Source organism: Dromiciops gliroides, chromosome 2, assembly GCF_019393635.1.
Source record: "Dromiciops gliroides isolate mDroGli1 chromosome 2, mDroGli1.pri, whole genome shotgun sequence".
NCBI lineage: Eukaryota > Metazoa > Chordata > Mammalia > Microbiotheria > Microbiotheriidae > Dromiciops > Dromiciops gliroides.
Window position 1 is genome coordinate 41,397,650 of NC_057862.1, and position 21,393 is coordinate 41,419,042.

Sequence of the window (21,393 nt, forward strand, 5' to 3'; positions counted from 1 at the left end):
TTGCAAAAGCAATAGCAAGACTCTTATGGGATTCCCTCTCACACAGTAGACTCTTCATAAATATTCGCTCAACTGAACAAAGAGAAATTCTTAAAATACTGGCACTTTAGTTGCAGGTGATGCAACAAATTTATACAACTGACTACATTTGGATGATCTAAAATAAAAATACATGCGTAATGGCTCCTCAGCAGGACATCACAAAATGAAAGAAGCTCAGAGTAGGCAGCAATCCTAGGTCATCTGGGGGCAACTCATTACCTAAGTCTACTCTCTCAGTACAGAAAGAGAAAACCATGCTCTGCTTGAACACTTCTCATGATGGGGAACTATCTAATAATGCCACCAATTCCATTTTATACTGAGCTGAAATTTATAAAATAAGGGGCCTATGTGATTCCTCAATGAAAAAACTTATCACGTTCATCCCAAGTCTTCTCTTCCCCAGACTAACCCCAGGCTCCTTCAACTGTTCATTATAGAATATGATTCCAAGTCCCCTCACCTTCCTGGCCACCCAGAGAACAAAAAGAAACCAAAGACTTGGATTCAGAATCTCAGCTCTCATAACTTTACGAGCCCAGAGAAGCCAGCTCTTCCTTGAGTATGAGCTGTCAAAGCTATAAAATGGGAGAGTTGGTCTAAGGAAATAGCAAAAGTACTTTTTTGTAGCTGGAAAAAATATTGGAAACAACTTGGGTGTCAACTGATCAGGGAACAGATGAACAAACTGTGGTATCTTAATAAAACAGAATGTATTGGAACCACAAGAAACAACAAATAAGGGGAATTCAGAAAAATGTGCGAAGACCTAAATATGTTGCGAGAGTAAAGGAAACAGGGGCGGCTAGGTGGCGCAGTGGATAAAGCACCGGCCCTGGATTCAGGAGGACCTGAGTTCAAATCTGTCCTTAGACATTTGACCCTTATTAGCTGTGTGACCCTGGGCCACTCACTTAACCCTCATAGCCCTGGGGGAACAAAAGAGAGAGAGAGTAAACAAAAAACCAATATACACATCTAGAATAATGTAAATGAAAAGAGAACCAAAAGCTAAGCTAAGCTACACGGAACTATAATGACCAATTCTGGTCCCAGGAAACAGATAATAAAACTATCATTCTGTAGGGAGGTGGGGGCTACAGGTTAGGAATGCTGCATACACAATCTGTTGGTTCATTTTGCTTAACTTTTTCTCTACTACAAAGAAGGGCTCCTGGGGGAGCCAATCTGGAAATGAAAGGGATGCAAAAAAGAAGGCATTCATAAAATCTGTACAAAAAGCTTAGACTGCTACCTAAGTGTGAGACTAGCAGTAGTACCTTACACAAAGTAAATGCCCAATAAACATCTGTGGAAATATAAACATTATCACTGTCAGTGAATCATGTAGTATAGTCAAGTGAATTATAATTATTACCCCCAGTGTCCCTTTCAAACATGAAGCCCAAACAGAATCCTTCAGGCATGTTCTCACTAAGGCCCAGTTCCACAGACGGTGAGCTCACTCCTTCTGAACGTGATGTCAGTCTTACCACGGACCAAAAGGGCAGGATCTTTTTGGCTCTAATAGCCCACTACTGACTCACACTGAGACCATTAAAATCCCCGGGTCTCCTTCATGTGAAATGCCTTCTTTTATAACAGCCCTTAGTTTTGAAGAGGCAGGACTACTGACTACTCACAGAAGAACATCCCCTTCTTTCCTTCCTTCACTTGGATAAAGGACACAAAAGTGGTCCAATATCATGATCTCCTTACAACAACAACAGGCTCTTACAGAAAACAATCTGAGCTACCACTAACATGTTACTCAAAGAACAACTAGTTTTAGAAAAGTTAAATAAAAGACAGCAAGAGATGGCAGAGATCCAAGAGAAAGAGCAGCTGAAGTGACCAGACCTTGCTTCTCCTGTTTGAGACTCCATCTGATTGACCCAAGACTTGTAAATATCCACAGGGTCGGTTTTGATGTTGAGGGATTTGTCATCCATGATCTCCTTCACAACAGGGGCCAGGATCTGCCGCAGGGCATTCTGGCCCCGAGCACCTCGGTTGAAACTCACAACCATTTTAATAACTGTAGGATTTCCAGTCACAATCTCTTGAATCTGATCTACCTTTGATCTAGAAGAGAGAAAATATGAAGTGAAAACAATTTGAGCATATATTTCATCTACACACAGAAGCAAGCACATGTATGCACATGCACACAGATACCCCCCCACCCCATTCCTTGTAGCAACAGTAATATTTACAAAGACTATTTGTAATGGCAAAAAAAACCTGGAAATAAACAAAATGTTCATTGATTGGGAAATGAAGAAATGATGATGTGTGAATACAATGAATATTATTCCAATGTAATGTGGAAATTTATTTTGATTTGGGGACCCTACCTTTAAGCTAAGATTAGAAAGCCTTAGGCCCTCAGGGTCTTTTCTGTGTGGGAGGTGCTGGTGCCCCTCCCCCTCTGCTTCAGCTGAGCCAAAAAGCCCCATGGGCTGTACAAGACGCCAGGTCAGACAGCTGTGGGGAGGGAGCACTAGCTCCCTCCACCCTGAGCGGAGCTATCCCAGAGATCCGAGGCTCATCCAGGCCGGGGCTCTGGCATAGCCTGTGCTGAGGCACGAGATGCTCGAGCATCCCCCCAGCCCCAGTCACAGCCCTGACTGGTGGATTAGCTTGGTGTATGGGTGCAAAAAGCCCAGAGATTTGAGTGGAGATAAGAAAGATATATAGACCTGGGGGTTAGACTAGAGAGGGGGCTACAAGGACACAGGAGAAGGCTAAAGGACTAGGAACAGAGAAGAGGAGGCCGGCAGATAAGACTGAGAAAGACTGACAAGATTAAGAGAAAAGAGAGGCCGAAAGATTGTACATTTTATTTCCCTGTATTCTTAATTTCAAATAGTATCTCATAAATAAACTCTGCTTTGATTATTTAGTCAGCTTTAGCCCCCAAAATTAGGCTAGTCATTCAAAATATTTTCACATTTGAATGGCGACCATGGCAGGACTTACGGCCCAATTATAATTTTTTTAACTTATCATTTTTCACATAATCATAATTTTTCATAATATAATTTTTCCAGATTAGATTAGATATAATAATTAATTTTTTTTACAGTAAGAACCAAGATTCCATCTCCTGCCTCCTTGCCCTCAGCTCAAAGCTGAGCTCAAGGACCATCTTCTATAGGGGCATTTCTGATCCTCCTCATTATCTCTGCCTTCCACACCCTGATCACCAGGTATTCATGTATTTATTTTGTATATGCCAATCAGCGTTGATAGAGGGAGTTTTCTTACGTGAAAGGAGTTCCCCAAACCACCAGCATCACAGATTTGGTCCCTGGCTTGATTGTGTCTATCTTTATGGATAGGGTTTCCCGAGAGTCTTAGTTCCATTTTAAGCCTTGGGCCATAAGAGTTTATCGCACAAAGCTGTCTGGATGTCCTGAGAGCACCATATACATCCCTCTGTACACTGTAAGTTCCCTGAGGTGAAGGACAGCTTCCTTTTTGTGTTTCTATCTCGAGTACCTAACACAGCATCTAGAACATGGTAGACACCAAACAAATGCTTCTTGAGCAATTGCTGGGGGGGGGGGGGGGGGGGGGAGGGGTGGAATTTAAAGAAAGACGCAGGCTGAAGACAGCAGAACTAAATAAAACAGCAAGGCATACATGGATGACAATCAAAGTTAAAAGATAGTCCTAAGAGCCGCAAAGGAATGGTCTACAAAAAATAAAGAGGTCAGCTTTAACAGGATACTTTTGTGAGCACCTGACAAACTAACATTCGTACCCCTGCTCCCCAAAGGCAGGCATGCTCAGCAAGGCCTCTTCCTCTGCCCCAGGGAATGCCAGGGCCATGCCGATGAGAGCTAAGTGAGCCACCTCCTTCATGCTCAATCTGCAGAGCCTCTTCTACCCTCACAGGAAAGGCCCATCAGTCCATGAGACTGGTGAGCATCCCTGGGGACTTTTCCCTCGGAGAACTGAGGAAGGACACTGGAGCCTGGCATGGCATAGCCTGGCTACCCACTCCCGCTGATCACAAGGCACACACATACTTGATCTCCTCCTGGAGGGCAGTCTTAAAGAGACGCAACAGCAGATACTCCTCCCGCTGGTTGGAGGCATAGTTGTACAACGTGAAGATCACAGAATCCATGAACTTTGTGGACTTGTTCTGGGGCATCTGGAAAATCAGCTTGGCCAGATAGGTAGGGTTGGTCTGTGATTAAAGTAAGCAAGGGGTAAAAAGGATTAGGGAGACAGCCAAATATTAGGGAACTTGGAAAGTAAAATGAAAGCCCAGGCAGCCTGGCATGGCAGAGAGAACCTGGCTCTGCAGGCAGATGGCCTGGTTTCAAACCACGGAGACAAGGCAATTCACTTCCCCATGTCTCCATTTCTTTCTCATTTGGAAAATGAGGGGGATAGATCAGGTGACCACTAAGGTCCCTTCCCAGCTCTCCATGGACAATATGATCATCTGCCTCTCCCTGAGTAACCAAGAAGTCAACAGTCATCCCAGAAAGACACACCTACGGCCGAGTTCTGGACAAGGGTCAGTTTTGCACCATCTCTGCACTGCAAAGGTCTGCCGAGATCAACTCATCCAACTGTAAGAGGCCACAGAGCTAGCCCCTGATGCCTTCTCCTGGCATGAAAGGACCCGGGTTCTTCAAGGCTCTACCCACAGCACTAAAGCTCAGCTAGGAATGCAGCCTCCACAACACACTGATTCTGCCTCGTGAAAACGCAGCAGCAGCAGCAGGGGGCACTCAGGGATAATTTCAGATGTTCGTTCCAAGGGATAGGGAGTCTTCTCCATGTGTCTCTTTGCCTTTTTTCACCCATCATTCCCCACTCTGCTCTCTGGGCCAAGAAGAACAAGTCCTTCTTCCACCTGTGAGCTTTTCAAACAGGTGATACCAGCTCTCATGTCCCTTCCTCATCTCTCCCTCATCCCCAGCCAAGGTGTCTTTTCCAAACCAAGTACCTCCAGTTCTTTCACCCAATATTCTGATGGCCTGAACTCAAGGCCCTTCCCCACGCCTGTCACCCTCCTCTGGACATTCCCACAAAAATTTCATGAGAAATGTTGCCAAATGCTCTCCTGAAATCTAAGTAAACTATATTAATAGTTACCAGTTCATCAACTATCCAAATGTGACTCTTAATCTTAATGTAGCATTGCCTGTTATTTGCAAATCGATATTGGCTCTTTGTGATCATCACTTCCACCAAATGTCCCTTTAGTAATACACTGAAGAGGTCCACGAGGAATCCAAATTAAACTCACAGGCCCACAATTGATAAACTCCACTGTCTTACATTTTACAAACAATCTGGACCTTTGCTCCTCTCTAATCCCTCAGGACTGCTTCTACTGTCTAGGGCAGTAATCCTATCTTAAAGCTGTATTTCAGCAGGGTCAGGCTGAGCTGAAATCATCAAGGTCTGCTACCTACTCTCACTATCAATCCCCTATGTAGATGAAAGACTAACACCGCTTACCTGCAACAGGTAAAACAGGTGCTGATAAGCTTCCAATTTCTCTCTCTTCTCTTTGCTCAGAGCCTTAAGGCCACCCCTCTGTTTGTTCAGCATCATCATGTCAGACAGCTGCTCTTTATTCTTCTTGGTAAGTTTTTTGCTATGGGAAACCACGTCCTAGAAAACAAGCAATGCATGAGTCATTCACACTTTCCAAAATGAGCGCTGCCCGGTGCAGAACTGTGTTCTCAACCAAATCCCTTCTAGAATCATCCTTTAACTTAATAGGAACTCAGTCCCCAGAGTCAGAATTCCATTCTATTCCTTTCTCCTACCCAACAGTACTTTGGAGCAATTCTCACAGGACAATTGCCAAAGCAGTGCCTACAAAGAAGAGATACAGATGGGAGAGCAGAGGGGAGGAAGCAAAAGAGAGAAGTGAGTGGGCAGGACTGTCTTCCGTTAAGGCTCAATTTCCCTGTAAGAGTTCACGTTATGCCCTTACTTGTAATGTGATTTTATTTTTCACCAGAAGTCCAATCTTGATATCCATGAGGTTCAGGTCATTTTCCAACTGTTGATTAGATCGGATGAGGGTCACAACCTCTTCCCTCATCTTCATGAGATCAAGTTCCTCTTGAAAATCCTGGTCATTCTGATCCAAAAGATGGACAAACTTGCGAACAACCACCATAGGGGGATCCTCAGCATTGACTGCCAGGAAGAAGCACATCAAACACAGAAAGAAAACATGATGTAATATGCTAAGACTCAGAAAGAATCAACACTGCCAGAGAGAAACAAAGCTCTCTATTTACAACCAAGATATGGAGGCATTCATTTTGAGATTTGCCGAGAGAGCCAAAGCAAAATGGGCATTAAACCTTGTTATTTCTTGACTGGGAATTTTTTTTTTCAGCAGTTGTTTCTGAGAAGAGTCTTATGTACAAGATACATAATATATATGCATAAATATATAAGACTAAAAGTTCTTCCCAAATGGATAAATGGTCAAAGAATATGAGCAAATTTCTCAAATGAAGAATTACAAATCATTTACAACTATATGGAAGACTGGTCCAAATCACTTAAAATGAGAGAAATAAGAATCAAATCAACTCTGAGATTTCACCTCACACTGAGAAAATGAGAAGATGACAAAAGATAGAAATAGTCACAAGTAGAAGATCTGTACAAAGACAAGTAGACAGTTGGTGGAGCTTTTAACTGGTCTAGAAATTCTGGGAAACAATTTGGGATTATGATTTTTTTTAAAAGTGCCTTAAATGTCCATATCCTTTGACCCAAAGACATCAGGGGGAGGTAAGTCATTTCAAGGAAGACAAATATAGAAAAGCTCCACGTAGAGTGGTACACCAAAACAGTCTTAGCATACATTTTATGGTAGCAAAAAACTGGAACAAAGGGTCTATAAAATAGAAAATAGTAAATAAATTGTGGTATGGAATGTATTGAGATAATATTGTTCCAGGAGCAACAAAAGACATCATCATTACCATCGTAAGTGGAACGAGGAAAACACAAATAACCCATGTCTACCATAAAAACAGACTCAAAACAAAACTGAACACTATGTAATACAATACTGGTCCCAAAGAGATGAGAAAAAGTACCTCTGTCCCCTCTCTGCAGAGGACAAGGAGCAAGGGTATAAAATATCATTATATTTACTGTGAAATACAGTTGGTGTGAAATGGTTTTTTTCCCCTTTTCTCTTTTTAAACATGTTACAAGGGACGGCTCTCTGGGTACAGGAGAGGAGAGGCATATATTTAGGAATGAAGGCTAAATAATCCATGAAAACAAGTTCATAAATCAACGAAGGAAAATAGAACTGTAGTTACAACAACTTTTGCTTTTAGGCAGCACCATAATCTCCAACCAAAATAAAGATATTGAAGAACACAAACCTAATGCTACACAACAGATTTCCCCATTACCACCTCAATTAGGCAGTTAACTTACTGAGTGTTTTGTAGTCATCCCGAGCTTTGTTTGCTCGAATAAAGGCCTGGATTTTTATTATGTCTTTTATCTAAAGAATTAAAAAGAAAAAAAAATCTTGTTCTCATTAAGCCAACAAAAAAAGAACAGAATTATTACACGGGGGGATCACATGTGGGTTCTTACATGATCTCTGAAATACTGTAACCTGTCTTTATAGCGCTTTCTAGCCTGATGCATTCTTGCCAGGGACTGAATCTGTGAAAAAGCAATAAAGAAAATCAGATAATCTCTTGACACCCTGACCCTCACCATGCCTAGGAATATCATTCTAAGCACAACTCAAGTCAACATACCTTTACAACTTCATCTTTATGAGAGCGTAGATATCCTAAACGATCTTGATATGCCTTCTTTTGCTTGTACCCCCGCCACTGAGACTGAAACCAACAACAATTAAAATGTGATTAGTTTTTTCTAATCACTGGGATAGAACCTAATTCCTATTTATTTGGTATTTGAATGTAGGTACTGATACAGCATTACAATTCCCATTTTCTATAGCTTATCTTTGGATTTAGAATTTTTGAAGCCCTTTCATATGCTCTCATTTAAGTTAAAACTTTCAAAAACCAGGTAGTATTAGTTATTACTGATTTCTATTTTTGGAGATGAGAGGTGTCTTACTCAGGCAAGATCCCAGAACAAATTAACAACAGAGCCAAAACTAGAATCCAGGTCTCATTATTCCATATCCAGTGCTCTTTCTAATACGTCCTCCTACTTGTTAAGTTTTATTTGAGTCATTAAAGATTTAGAACAAAGTAGCTGATATCCTCTGATCTAGTCTCCTTCAACATAAAACAAGGAATAATAATAGAAATATCTCAAATTTATGTAGGGATGTCTAATTTCACACAGTACTTTCCAGACATTATTTCATTTGATCTTCACAATGGGGATAGTAAATGATCATGTATATTATCAAACAGGACAGACTAAGGAGCTCCACATATAGACAAAAGAATCATCTGGAAAAAATCCATTCTAAAAGTTGAAGCTTCTACCTACACTGTCCAAATGCACAGAGACCTAAACAGAGTACCTGGATGCAAATGATGGCAGGGACTTGCTTCTTGAGGAAATTCATCCGGGACCTGAAATCCTGACGAACTAGGTACCCACGACAGGCAGCCTGAAGCTTGGTGATTAGGCTTTCATTGGCCAGCCACAATTGTTCCCGGTTGTAGGCAGCAGTCACCCCAGAGATGGAACTCTTCAACAAAAAGTTGAATACCATCAGAGGGCAATGAGTCATCACATTAAAAACAACAGAACACAAAGACATAAATAATATAAAAGCATCGTCCATGACGGAAACATTCAATTTCACAATATAGAATAGAAATCCATTCCAGTTCTTCCTCGAAGAAGCAGGACACTGTTTTCCAATGTCCACTTTCCATGGCTAACCCCAGGCCAATTTGAGAATTCTCCTTTATTTAAAAGATTTCATAATCAGAATCCAATAAATCTTTATCTTCAAAGATAATATTTATTTTCCCTAATTTCATACCATCAGATTCATCTATTCCTCCCTATGATTCTAGGAGCCAGAATTTACAGCAATCACTTAACATTTAACAGTCATTAATTAGCCTTGTGCAATTCTTATTAAGCCAGCAAGATTCAAATTTCAAACTATAGATAGAAAACAAATATTACAATTCATATTACTCATAACTTGATCCTTCAACCATTTAACTTTCTGTGGGCAAGGACTGTATGCCTAAATGTTTAATCATTCTCAAGTGCACCTTTTCTATTACTACCTAACAACTGACTTCATACCAAGATATACAGCCCTCCCTGTTGCTTACCTCTAATAGGATAAAGCAGGACTCAACGCCATTAAGATGGAATTCAATTTGCTATTAGAAAGTTCTCAACAACAGAGATCTTGCAGGAACTCCTTTGAAAAAAAGACTCCATTCATCTGGCCCAGATAAGTTCTGACAAGAGGAACTGGATAAACCTCTTGTGGTCTTTCTTGGGCCTTCTTTTCAAAGATTCTTTTAAAAATATACATAATCTTTGGCTAATATGACAAAAACGGAAAATAATAAATGTTGGAGAAGCTGTGGAAAAGTTGGAACACTGATGCATTGTTGGTGGAGCTGTGAACTAATCCAACCATTCTGGAAAGCAATTTAGAACCATGCCCAAAGGGCTATAAAGCTGTGCATACCCTTTGACCCAGCAATACCACTATTAGGTCTCTTTCCCAAAGAAATCATAAAAAAAGGGAAAAGGACCCACATGTACAAAAATATGTATGGCTGCTCTTTTTGTGGTGGCAAGGAATTGAAAATTGAGGGGTTGCCCATCAATTGGGGAATGGCTGAACAAGTTGTGGTATATGAATGTAATGGAATACTATTGTGCTGTAAGAAACGATGAGCAGGGGCAGCTAGGTGGTACAGTGGATAGAGCACTGGCCCTGGATTCAGGAGGATCTGAGTTCAAATCCAGCCTCAGACCCCTGACACTTACTAGCTGTGTGACCCTGGGCAAGTCACTTAACCCCAATTGCCTTACTAAAAAAAAAAAAAAAAAAAAAGAAAGAAACGATGAGCAGGCAGATTTCAGAGAAACCTGGAGGACTTGCATGAACTGATGATTAGTGAGATGAGCAGAACCAGAACATTGAACACAGTATCAACAACATTATGTGTTGATCAACTGTGATAGACTTGATTCTTCTCAGCAATACAATGGTCTAAGATAGTTCCAAAGGACTCATAATGGAAAATGCTCTCCAAATCCAGAACAAAAGAACTGTGGCATCTAGATGCATATAGAACCATACTATTTTTGTGTGTTTTTGTTTTTCCCTTTTGCTCTGATTCTTCTTTCACAGCATGATTAATGCAGAAATATGTTTAATGAGACTGTGTGTGTATATATATATACATATACATACATACATACATACATATATATACATATATATATACATATATATATATGTATATATAACCTAAATCAGATTGCTTGCTGTCTTGGGGAGGAGGGAGGGAGAAAAATTTGAAACTAGAAATCTTATAAAAATAAATGTGGAAAACTATTTCTACATGTAACTAGAAAATAATAAACTACTTTTATGATTAAAAAAGAATTTACTGATAACTTTGCAGAGATCAGTTTCACTTTAAAAAAAACAAAACTGCAAAATAGAAAAAAATACATATACATAATCTTGACCTATATTATTTTACTAGATACATCCCTCTGTAGTTGATATGATTCACAGACATTTTAGAAGGGACTCCAGAGATCATCTAGTCCAATTTTCAGCTTAAGAAAAATTCCTTCTAGATACAAAATTTCATTTGAAGACACCCCATGAAAAAAAATATCTTCCAAGAAATCCATTCTACTTTTGGCAAATTCTAATTATAGGTGACTTTTTTTTTTTGAAACTGCATGTTGGACCTTATCTTATTAATAACTTTATTATATTTGGCCTAACATTCTGACATGTTGAGAAGTTTTTGGATCATGCATCCAACAATAAAAATGTTACCCTATCATCTACAGTTTTGTTTCATCTACAACAGTGATGTCAAACTCAAATCCCAGATCCTTTCAGGCCATATATTAACTTGGAAAACCACAAATTAACATTATTTATGTTGTATTTTATTTTTATTTATTTTATTAAACATTTCTTAGTTATATTTTAATCTGATTCAGATTACACAGGAATTCTGTGGGAGTTTGACATCTCTAATCCATAGATCTGATAAACATGTCAAGAATGATCTCTGGTGTATTCACAGAGTTGGAAAGAGCTTCAGAGGTTACTCAGTCCAACACATACCCCACTCAACAAGGATCCCTTCTGTATCACACCTGACAATTGGTCTTCCCATCTTTGCTGGAAGACTTCCAGGATGGGGAAGCCTACCTTCCAAAGCAGCCCATTCCACTTGTGGACAGTTCTGCAGGACAGTTTTTCCCCTACTTTGAGTCTAAATCTGCCTCCCTACAACTTCTATCCTTAACTCCTACTTCTTCCCTTTGGAGTCAAGCAAGATGACTTTAATCCATCTATCACTACGACAACCCAACTATCATTTTTTTCTTACATCTTCTCTTCTCAAGGTTAAACATCTCAATTTTTTCAACTGATCCTCATTTTAATGGTTTCTAGTTCAGTTCAGTTTAGCTAGGATATTCTTAAAGAAGCATTTAGTGGGTATACTTTGAATAGAAAGGAATAATTTTTAAGTAGATTATCAAATGGTTTTTGTAAATAAATGTTTAGTACGTTTAAAAGCCTATACTGAATCCCCTAAGCATCTCTCTGTACAACCTTATTGATATTATTAATTTACTTCTATTAAGTGAGTTACTTTACTTTCTCAGGATTTTACTGTGTATTTCATTAATCCTAGAATCACACTAAATCAAAGTTTAAAAAGATTTTGTAGTACCCAACTTCCTTACTTTTCTAACAAGGAGACTGAAGCCTAAGTAAGTTTCTTGCAATCAACCAGAAAAGAAAGAGGACTAGAAGCACTACACTCTGACACTGTCCTCTTGCCCAGAGGTTCCTAGAAACCCACATTCTGGACAAGAGAATGTCCTTTCTATGGCCATCAACTGGCTGGTCATCTCGCTATATCCCACTTAAACTGGACCATAAGAAACAAGTTACACAATTACACTTCTTTAAAAACTACATAATTCACATGTTTTTAAGGATTCCAACCACTCTTCATTGTAATTTAAGTCACCTAAGCTGAGGAGTTATAACATACAGCTCACATATTCTGGATCCTCACCCTAAGGTTTTTTCCACCATGCATTAACATTAGATCTGAACCCCAAAGCATTACCTAAGCAACTGTTGAGCAAATATTCCTCATTTCATAGAAGAGATTCGTTTCATAAAGCCACCTACCTGGATCTCCTCCCTAGAGAGATGGGTTGTATTCTGCACAAAGCCTGGCGGCTCATCCCATCCACCTTCTTTGGTCTCCAAGTTGTGGTAATAATGATACCCGCCTTTCACCCAGTGCTTCACCCACTTGCTATTATTGTCACCTGGAAGCAAGGAGAGATGAATGGAATCTCATTTATTCAAATATTTAATAAGCATCTACTTTGTGTAGAGGACTGAACCTGTCTTGTATCCAGAAAGTGCTTAATAAATGCTTACTGGGACAGCTAGATGTTGCAGTGGATAGAGCACTAGCCTTGGAATCAGGACCTGAGATCTAATCCTGTCTCAGACACTTAATACTTACTAACTGTGTGATTCTGGGCAAATTACTTAACCCTCACTGCTATATATTTATAGGGCACTCAGAGCACTTCATAACAAATTCTCTCACAGGATTCTCAAAACAATATGATGTAGGTAAGAACATATATTATTATTCCCATTTTACAAACGAAGAATCTGAGGCTCAGAGAGGCTACCAGGCTAATATCCACAGGTATGCACTTCCACATTTAATTCATACAACTTTCCCAAGAATAAAGTCAAAAACAAGACAAACGATCTACTTTTAGTTTGCTTCAAATCAAGTTACATGAATCCAAATGGGGCCCATCCACTCTCCCAAATTCCAAGACAAAAACCCATTTGGTAGACCTAGAAGTTTAAGCACTTCTTTACACTCTCTTACACAGAGCTTTGAAGTTCCTGGTTTAAAACACTTGTGTTTCCTTTACAAATAATGATACAATGCATCTCTCAGATAAACAGGATCATGGATCACTCCCTTAATTCCTTCTTCCTACATCCAGAACTTGCTTCATAGAAAGTCATTCTAGTCAAAGACTTGTGGCTTCTTACCTTTGTCCTGGTAATGCCTTCAACTTGAATGAAAAATATTCTTTTTTACACCACTCTTTTACCAGATAACTAAAATCAATTACAACTCTCTATAGGCTTACCTAACCAACACTATCAATGTGGTCACTCTTACTTGATTTGGCCTACCTTTCAAACCTACCTTGTTGAAGTAGCCAATATAGTTGCTGACCAAGGGTCTTTACTGGCAACAACAAATCAAATGCTTGAAGGTCAACAGAAATACCTTTTTCAAAGCAGGGACAGTTTCCTACATTCTTTCAAAGGCAGCATGTTGTGATTGTCGAGTCCTTTCCCCCATAAACCCATTATTGTCCCTTGAAACCAAAACACATATTCTTATTTCTCCCCTGCTCACCCTCTGCAAGCTTTTTCTTCTTCAAATCTTCAAGGTCTCTCTGATAGGATTCAGCACATTCAGGGGTGACGCCATAAAGGCCAACATCAGGAGAACGAAGGGCAATGAGGGTCTGGCCAACATCCCCAGCATCCACTGCTTCATTAATAGCCAAGACTCCTAAGGCAACTGATAAAGCAGGAGGGCAAATTATTAGAGATGGTTTACACCAAGAATTCGAGATACATGTAAAGGCACATCTAAAGTGATACAGAATGAAAAAACCAGAAACAAAAGAACAGGGATATTGACTACAACTACATAAGTAAGACATTACACAGCAACCAGACTCTGGTCAATGGCAATGTTGGTACCAAACTTGTTAAAAGGAAAGCACATAAATAAATGTCAAATTACAAAAAGGTAATAAGCCTTAATAATAAGCCTTTTCCCAGTCACAATCATTCCATTATGTTTTTTTCCTTAACTGTTAGGGAACCGGTGCTGATCATTTGTGCGCTGGTTTAAGGCCTGTCTACTATGTAAAAAAATTATTAATAAAAAAGAATCCTCCACAGACAATCTAGGTTTGTAAATTCATCTACAAAACTGTTCTGATATGCAATGTATACCACAATCAGGTCATACTAGAGAGTGGCACAAGCCCATTTCAGCATTCTCTTAAGAGGACTAAAGATAAGTGACAGAAAAAAAACAAAATTAGAAATTAATACATACATTTTTGTGCCTCTTCTGTGTCTTTGTTTGCCTGCCAGATCCCACCCTGAATTTCATCCAGCCATAACACAGCTGATTCATCCTGAATTTCCTAAAAATTGGTTTTAAAAAGACCAACATTAGACACCCAAATGAGTGGCAAACTTGAAGGTGCAGGTTTTAAATGATCATGTGTTTAAAAGCTTGTTCCTCTGATCCAACCATTCTGGAGAGCAATTTGGAATTATGCCCAAAGGGCTAGAAAGCTGTGCATACCCTTTGACCCAGCAATACCACTTTTGGGTCTTTTTCCCAAAGAGATCATAAAAAAAGGGAAAAGGACCCACATGTACCAGAATATTTATAGCTGCTCTTTTTGTGGTGGCAAGGAATCGGGGAATGGCTAAACAAATTATGGTATATGAATGTAATGGAATACTATTGTGCTGTAAGAAACAATGAGCAGGCAGATTTCAGAGAAACCTGGAAGGACTTGCATGGACTGACGATGAGTGAGATGAGCAGAACCAGGAGAACGTTGTACACAGTATCAACAACATTGTGTGTTGACCAACTGTGATAGACTTGACTCTTCTCAGCAATATAGCCCAAGATAGTTCCAAAGGACTCATGATGGAAAATGCTCCAAATCCAGAAAAAAAAGAACTACGGAATCTAGATGCATTGAACCGTACTATTTCTTTTTTTTTTTTTTTTTTGAGGTTTTCCCTTTTGCTCTGATTCTTCTTTCACAGCAGGACTGATGGAGAAATAAGTTTAATGTGATTGTACATATATGACCTACATCAGATTGCTGCTGTCTTGGGGAGGGGAGGAGGAGGGGAGAGGAAGGGGAGCAAGGGAGAGGGCTTGAAACTAGAAATCTTATAAAAACAAATGTGGAAAACTATCTCTATATGTAACCAGAAAAGAATAAAATACTTTCATGATTAAAAAAAAAAGCTTGTTCCTAAACAAAACAGAATGAAGTTATTTTGGTCTGAAAGAAAAACACAATTTAATATCGTATTCTCCTGGCCAGCAGGAGCTGCTCGAGATAAGACAGCAGGCCAGTGCTCAAAATACCTCTGCTCCCCAAACCCCTCCTCTCATGCAGCTGAGGCCATCTTCTGTTCTCAAAGGCGCTCTGTTCCAGTAGGTTCCCCCAAGTGGCAAGTGTTCTAAAGACAATGCCAGAAACAGACTGCTGCTGCTGCTGTGGCCCAGCCCAGCTGACTGCCACGAGGCTCCTCACCACAGTGAGCCTGGACTGCCAAGTGACCAATCTTTGGCTCTCAGGTAATGGGAAATTAAAAATAATTTTCCAACCTCTGTGGCCCCTTAATACAGTGACAATAGTTGAATGAAGGGAAAAGGTACTAAAAATCACACGTTTTTAAACTTTTCAAACACTGAATTGTTGGTGCTCTGAGCTGCAGCTTCATGAAAAGACATCTCACAAGATCTCCTCAAAATGGTAAATGAAGAAATTGGTTTCATATTGTATCCAAAAGCATCAAGACACATCATTCCATGGAACTGGGAGGTGGGAGGGGGGGAATTCAAATGTTTGCATACTACTCACATCTATCTCTTATGTCATGAATGTTCTTTTCAAGAAGAGAGAGAGAGTTGTAGAGTTTTGGCCATGGCACACACTCAATAGTACCCCTAAAATGAGGCCAACTACATTAACAGACAAGAAATAACTGATTACTTATGTGGGAGTCACTTCAGCAAAAACTGTGTGCACTCGTATCATCAGCTAATGACCAAAAATATCAAAAATAATGCCAAATGGGGACAGCTAGGTGCCATAGTGGATAAAGCACCAGTCCCGGATTCAGAAGGACCTGAGTTCAAATTTGTCCTCAGACACTTGACATTTACTAGCTGTGTGACCCTGGGCAAGTCACTTAACCTTCACTGCCCCACACAAAAAAATTAATACTACCAAATTAGAAGGATTAAAAAAAAAAAGACTACATGTAATTACAGAAGCTCTAATCCAAACTCTTTGGTAAACCATCAACTCTTGATAGAAAACTGAAAAAAGTAAAAACATGAATCCTATCAATCATCATTTCTTTTTTTTATTTCTAAGTTTTTATTGATATTTGTTTCTTCCCCACCATAGTATCCCTAAGTATCTCTTCCCTTCTCCCAGGGAGCCATCCAGGATGAAAAGCAGTACTTTTTAGAGAGGAGGGAAAAGTCAGCACAACTTATTGATAAATTAAAGTCTGAAAACATGTGTCATGTGCAACACCTGCGGACCTCTCACCTGCAAGAAAGGGTAGGTAGAGGTGTCTTCCCAAATGTCATGCTAGACTGTTATGATTTTGTTACATTTACTTTTGGTTTTGGGTGTATTGTTTTTTCCATTAGTTGCAATTACTATGAATACTGTGAAGTCACTGTGAATATTTATTTCACTTTGCATCATTTCATATAGATCTTTCCACTCTTCTATATATTCATCACATACATCATTTCTTACAGCATAGTAGCATTCCATTACATTCATGTACCACAATTTGTTTAGCTCCTTCCTAATTCACGGGCACCTACTTTGTTTCCAATTCTAAGTTATCACAAAAGGTGCTGAGATAAATATTTTGGAATATATGGGGACTTTTTTAAATAGGTGGTTTCCTTGGGGTATAAGCCCAGTAATGGAGTCTCTGGTTCAAAGGGTAAAGACGTTTTAATCACTTTATTTGCATAATTATAAACTGCTTTCTAAAATGTCTAATTTCCCAGTTCTACCAACAATGCATTAGTGTGCCAATCTTTCCTCAAGCCCTCCAACAATGACTGCTGCCATTTTTTATCATTTTTTCAAATTTGCAAGGTGTAAGGTGAAATCTCAGGGCTGTTTTGTTTTGCATTTCTCATATTACTAGTGATTTGAAGCATTCTTTCATGTAGTTCTGAATACTTTGGAATTCTTTTGAGAACTATCTGTTCCTATCCTTTGACCATGAGAAGTACCTATCATTATTTCTTAAAAGAAATTTAACTGATGTGAAACTCACCACTAGAAGAAAGAAAAGAGCCCAGAAATGCCTCAAGTAACAAACACTTGATGTTCCTGACAAGCAAAAACAGATTAAAAACTACAGACAACACTGGTTAGGACCAAAAGCTAATTTTGCAAAACATTCCAAAAGGGAATGAAGAAGACTGCCATCCATATTGCCTCAAAAAAACCCAAAACACTGAGAAATCGTTTAGGAGACTGACGGGGAAAGTTTCAGAGAAATTCAGACTCAGAATTTGATGTGAGACAAGATGAGATCATTCTGAGAGGATTGCAAAGGGAACCAATGTATACTGAAACAGTCAGCAAAATATTTCTCTAAAACAGACTCCAGGGTAAGAATCCTTGCTAAGGTAGTTTAGGGTAAGTCTGCGAAGGGCTCGAATGCCAGGTCACAGGGTTGAGAACTTAGTCTACAGACAACGAGGAGCCTTTGAGTATTTATGAGAAGAGTAGGGCCATGATAAAAAACATTTTGTTGAGATTTATCTGACAAAACAGATTATATAAAGAAGACTGAGGAGGGGAAAAGGCTAAAGGGAGGCAGCTAAGAAGCTATTTCAATTGCCCAAAGGTGAAAGGCTAAGGGCATAAAGGAGACTAGGATCAGTGGGTGGGGAGGTTCAGATCTCTTTTGCTCCATTCCAATATGATGTGTATGGCAAACAAAAGTGATGAGTCAGTCACTCTTCTCCAAAAAGACAAGATGTGTTTCACCTGGGCACTCTTGCCCCATTTTCTCTCCATCTAGAATGCCTTCCCCTGAATCACCATGCGCAGTCCTTCAAAGACCATCACCAGGCTGTCTTCTGGCAGAAGCACGTGCTGATCTCCCAGGGAATTCAGGACCCTCTTCTCCACCTCCAGAGAGCGGCCCTGCCAAACAGTGCCAAGTCTGTGGTTCTCCTATTTGTAGTGACTTGTGTGCTTTGAGACTCCTGATGTGGGAATGCCCTGGAGGCCCTGCCAGAGTCTGAGGGGCTCGTCTTTGTCTCTGCATCCTCAGTGCCAGCCACAGTGCCTGGCACACAGAAGTCACCTGAATAGCAGACATCCCAGAAGTATTTGACTTTCAAAGCAGCCGTGCAATGGGAACACACAGAAACTGTGCAGTCAGAAAACATGGGTTTAGATAGGTGTTCTCTCTGCTAAATATGCCCTGGGTGACTTTGGGCAAGTTACAATCCCTGTGCTGCCCATCTGCTGCTCATCTGTAGGACGGAGGCCGGACTATGGGATTTCTCGTCTTTTTCAGATGAAATAAGCCCATACTTGTAAAGTGTTTATTAGCACTAGGTGTCTGGTACCTAGGAGGATGTTAAAAAATTATTCTCTCCTCTTCCCTCCCAACTCCAAAGTGATGACTCCATGCTTGCTTCATGTCATTAATAACATAACCAACCAATGGGAAGGCCAAAAAATGGAAAAAAGATTAAGAAGTTAGGAGCAGTCTTTCTTGACCCAGCTCAGGAAACAGAGACATTTAATTCTCTGCCGTTTGGCCCAGTGATGCCCATCCCTTGTGGCTGATTTACAGGAATGGCTCCTCTCTTGCTATTTGCCTCCACCGTTCTCTGGCAGGCCTCCAAACACAAAAGGCCTGGATTCCTGCAGACGTTGGAGCCACCACCAAGGGTGGGCAACTTGTTTCTTTTCAGCCGGTCACTTCCTATTGCTAACTGCTGAAAACAGAAAACGCCATAAGTAACCCCCACCCCCACTCCACCCCCAGCTGTGTAAACTACATACAGGAAATGGTCACCAAGTCTCAGTTCCAAACTATGCACTGAATCACCTCCAGGCTTTCAATTGGTTATGAAATGAAAGGAAATCTGGGAGTTCACAGGGAGTGACAAAGTGAAAGGGCCAGTCTCCAAACAAGGTATTAAATGAGCTTTGTCAGAAATAGCAATTTTCCCCCTAAAGGTTGGGGGGGTCTTGAATGCATTCTCAATCATATTTTAGGCTTTTGGTTTTTTTTCCAAATGAAACAACTGAAAGCAAAGCTGTGGGGGCTGGTCCCCAATAGTATTCCTTCCTCAAGAGATTTCCCTCTCTAGGAGGCAAAGGCTCCTAAAAAAAAGAGTGAGATCCACCTGGGGCTTCTCTAATTTCACTACCCATCCCAGTGAAAAGAAGCAGTTCCTCCATCTCCATCTGAGGATGAGGAACAGAGAAATGAGAACCAGGAATCCTAGAATCTCAGAAACAGAAAACGCTACTTCCTTCTCCTTCTCCCTTTACTGAGAAAAGAGAGACCAAGTGTCCCAAGTTCACTTTCTCCCCTACTCCAAACCTCCTCCTCCTCTAGTACCTGCCCCAGTATCTGATGAAAACACAACCCTCTTCCTGCCAAGGCTAATCCCTCCCCATATGCTTCTCATCCCTTAAAAGAGAGACAGGCCTGGCCTACCGCTGTGCAGCCCACACAAAGCTTCTCCCCATGATTATTCCTTCTCTCATCTTAACCCTGTTGATCTTCTTCTCTGCTGCCTAGAAATAGGTCCAGGTCTTCTCCAGGTTTAAAAACCCCTTCCCTTGGCCTCGCCGTCCCCTCAACCTCTCATCCTCTATTTCTTCTCCCCCTCAAAGCCAAACTCCTACCCAGGGTCATCTAGACTCCCAGCCTGCATTTCACCTGCCCTTGTAATGCTCCAAGGCCACTGCTGACTGAACCTTGTTCTCCCTCCAAATCCACTAATAAACCTTTCCCTCCTAAGGCAGACAAACTTTTCTGAGCCTTCATTTTACTTAACGTCTCTGCAGTTTCTGATGCTAGTAACCACCACCTCCTTCCTGGGCATTTTTGCAATCTGGCCCTTTGGGCTTCCATAAAGTCTTTCTCCTACCTCTCTGACCATTCTTTCTCAGGCTCCTTTGCTAAATCAAAACCGTCCTCTCAGCCGCTACGTGTCAGCATCCCCCATGGCTATCTTTAGACCTCTTCTCTTCTCTCTATACTTTCTCCCTTGATGATCTCATCAACTCCAGTGGGTTCAATTATAAACTTTATGTAGCTAGGTGGTGCACTGAGTCTGGAGTCAGGAAGACCTGAATTCAAATGCAGCCTCATACACATAATATTGTAAAGCACTTTACAAATATGATCTCATTTGAGCCTCACAACAACTTTGCCAGGTAGGTGCTATTATTATCTCCATTTTATAGATGAAGAAACTGAAGCGAAGGGGCATTAACTGGATTGCCCAGGTCACACAGCTAGTAAGTTTCAGAAGCTGGATTTGAACTCGGGTCTTCCAGGCCCAGCACTCTCACTACTGTGCCACCTAGCTGCCTCCAGTAGAAAGTAAGTTCCTTCAAGGCAAAAACTTTTATTTTTTTCCCTTAAATCTCCAGGACCTCGTACAGAGCCTTGTTAACAGTATGAATTTAATAACATTCACTAACTGGAACTTCAGAACCCCCTCTATCACAGCCTCCAAGTAGTACTCCACACTCTGTCTGAAGACAATGCAATACTACCCTGAGGCATTCTACTCCACTTGGGGCAATGCTCAACTGCTAACTAGAAATTAGGTTTAGAAAAACACCTCACACCACAATCCAATATGAGCTCCAAATGATACATGACTTAGATATAAAAGATCAAATCATAAACAAATTAAAGGAGCACAGAAGGTAAAATGGGACGATTCTGATTACATAAAATATAAGTTTTTGTGTATACAAACCCAATGAAGCTAAATTAGAAGGAAAACAGTTGGGGGAAAATCTTTAGAGCAAACATCCCTGATAAACTTCTAATTTCCAAGATCTCATATGAGGTGATTCAAATTTATATGAAGAGCCATTCCCCAATAAATAAATTGCCAGAGGATGTAAATAGGCAGTTCACAAGGGAAGAAATCCAAGCTTATCTGTAGCCATATGACAAAAAGCTCCAAATCATTGGGGGAGGGGGGGGGCAATGAG

General features: G+C 40.3%; 1 protein-coding gene across 1 annotated transcript in view; it reads right to left on the minus strand.

Annotated features, from left to right (window-relative positions):
• Positions 1-21,393, minus strand: part of IQGAP1 (IQ motif containing GTPase activating protein 1) — a 123,261-nt gene that overhangs the window by 25,111 nt on the left and 76,757 nt on the right. The window contains exons 16-26 of the mRNA XM_043985750.1: positions 14,439-14,529; positions 13,722-13,889; positions 12,446-12,588; positions 8,582-8,752; positions 7,833-7,916; positions 7,663-7,734; positions 7,498-7,567; positions 6,017-6,225; positions 5,533-5,688; positions 4,080-4,243; positions 1,903-2,127 (exon numbers count right to left, since the gene is read on the minus strand). Coding sequence (XP_043841685.1) covers positions 1,903-2,127; positions 4,080-4,243; positions 5,533-5,688; positions 6,017-6,225; positions 7,498-7,567; positions 7,663-7,734; positions 7,833-7,916; positions 8,582-8,752; positions 12,446-12,588; positions 13,722-13,889; positions 14,439-14,529 — 1,553 coding nt within the window. The remainder of the gene's footprint in view (positions 1-1,902; positions 2,128-4,079; positions 4,244-5,532; positions 5,689-6,016; positions 6,226-7,497; positions 7,568-7,662; positions 7,735-7,832; positions 7,917-8,581; positions 8,753-12,445; positions 12,589-13,721; positions 13,890-14,438; positions 14,530-21,393) is intronic.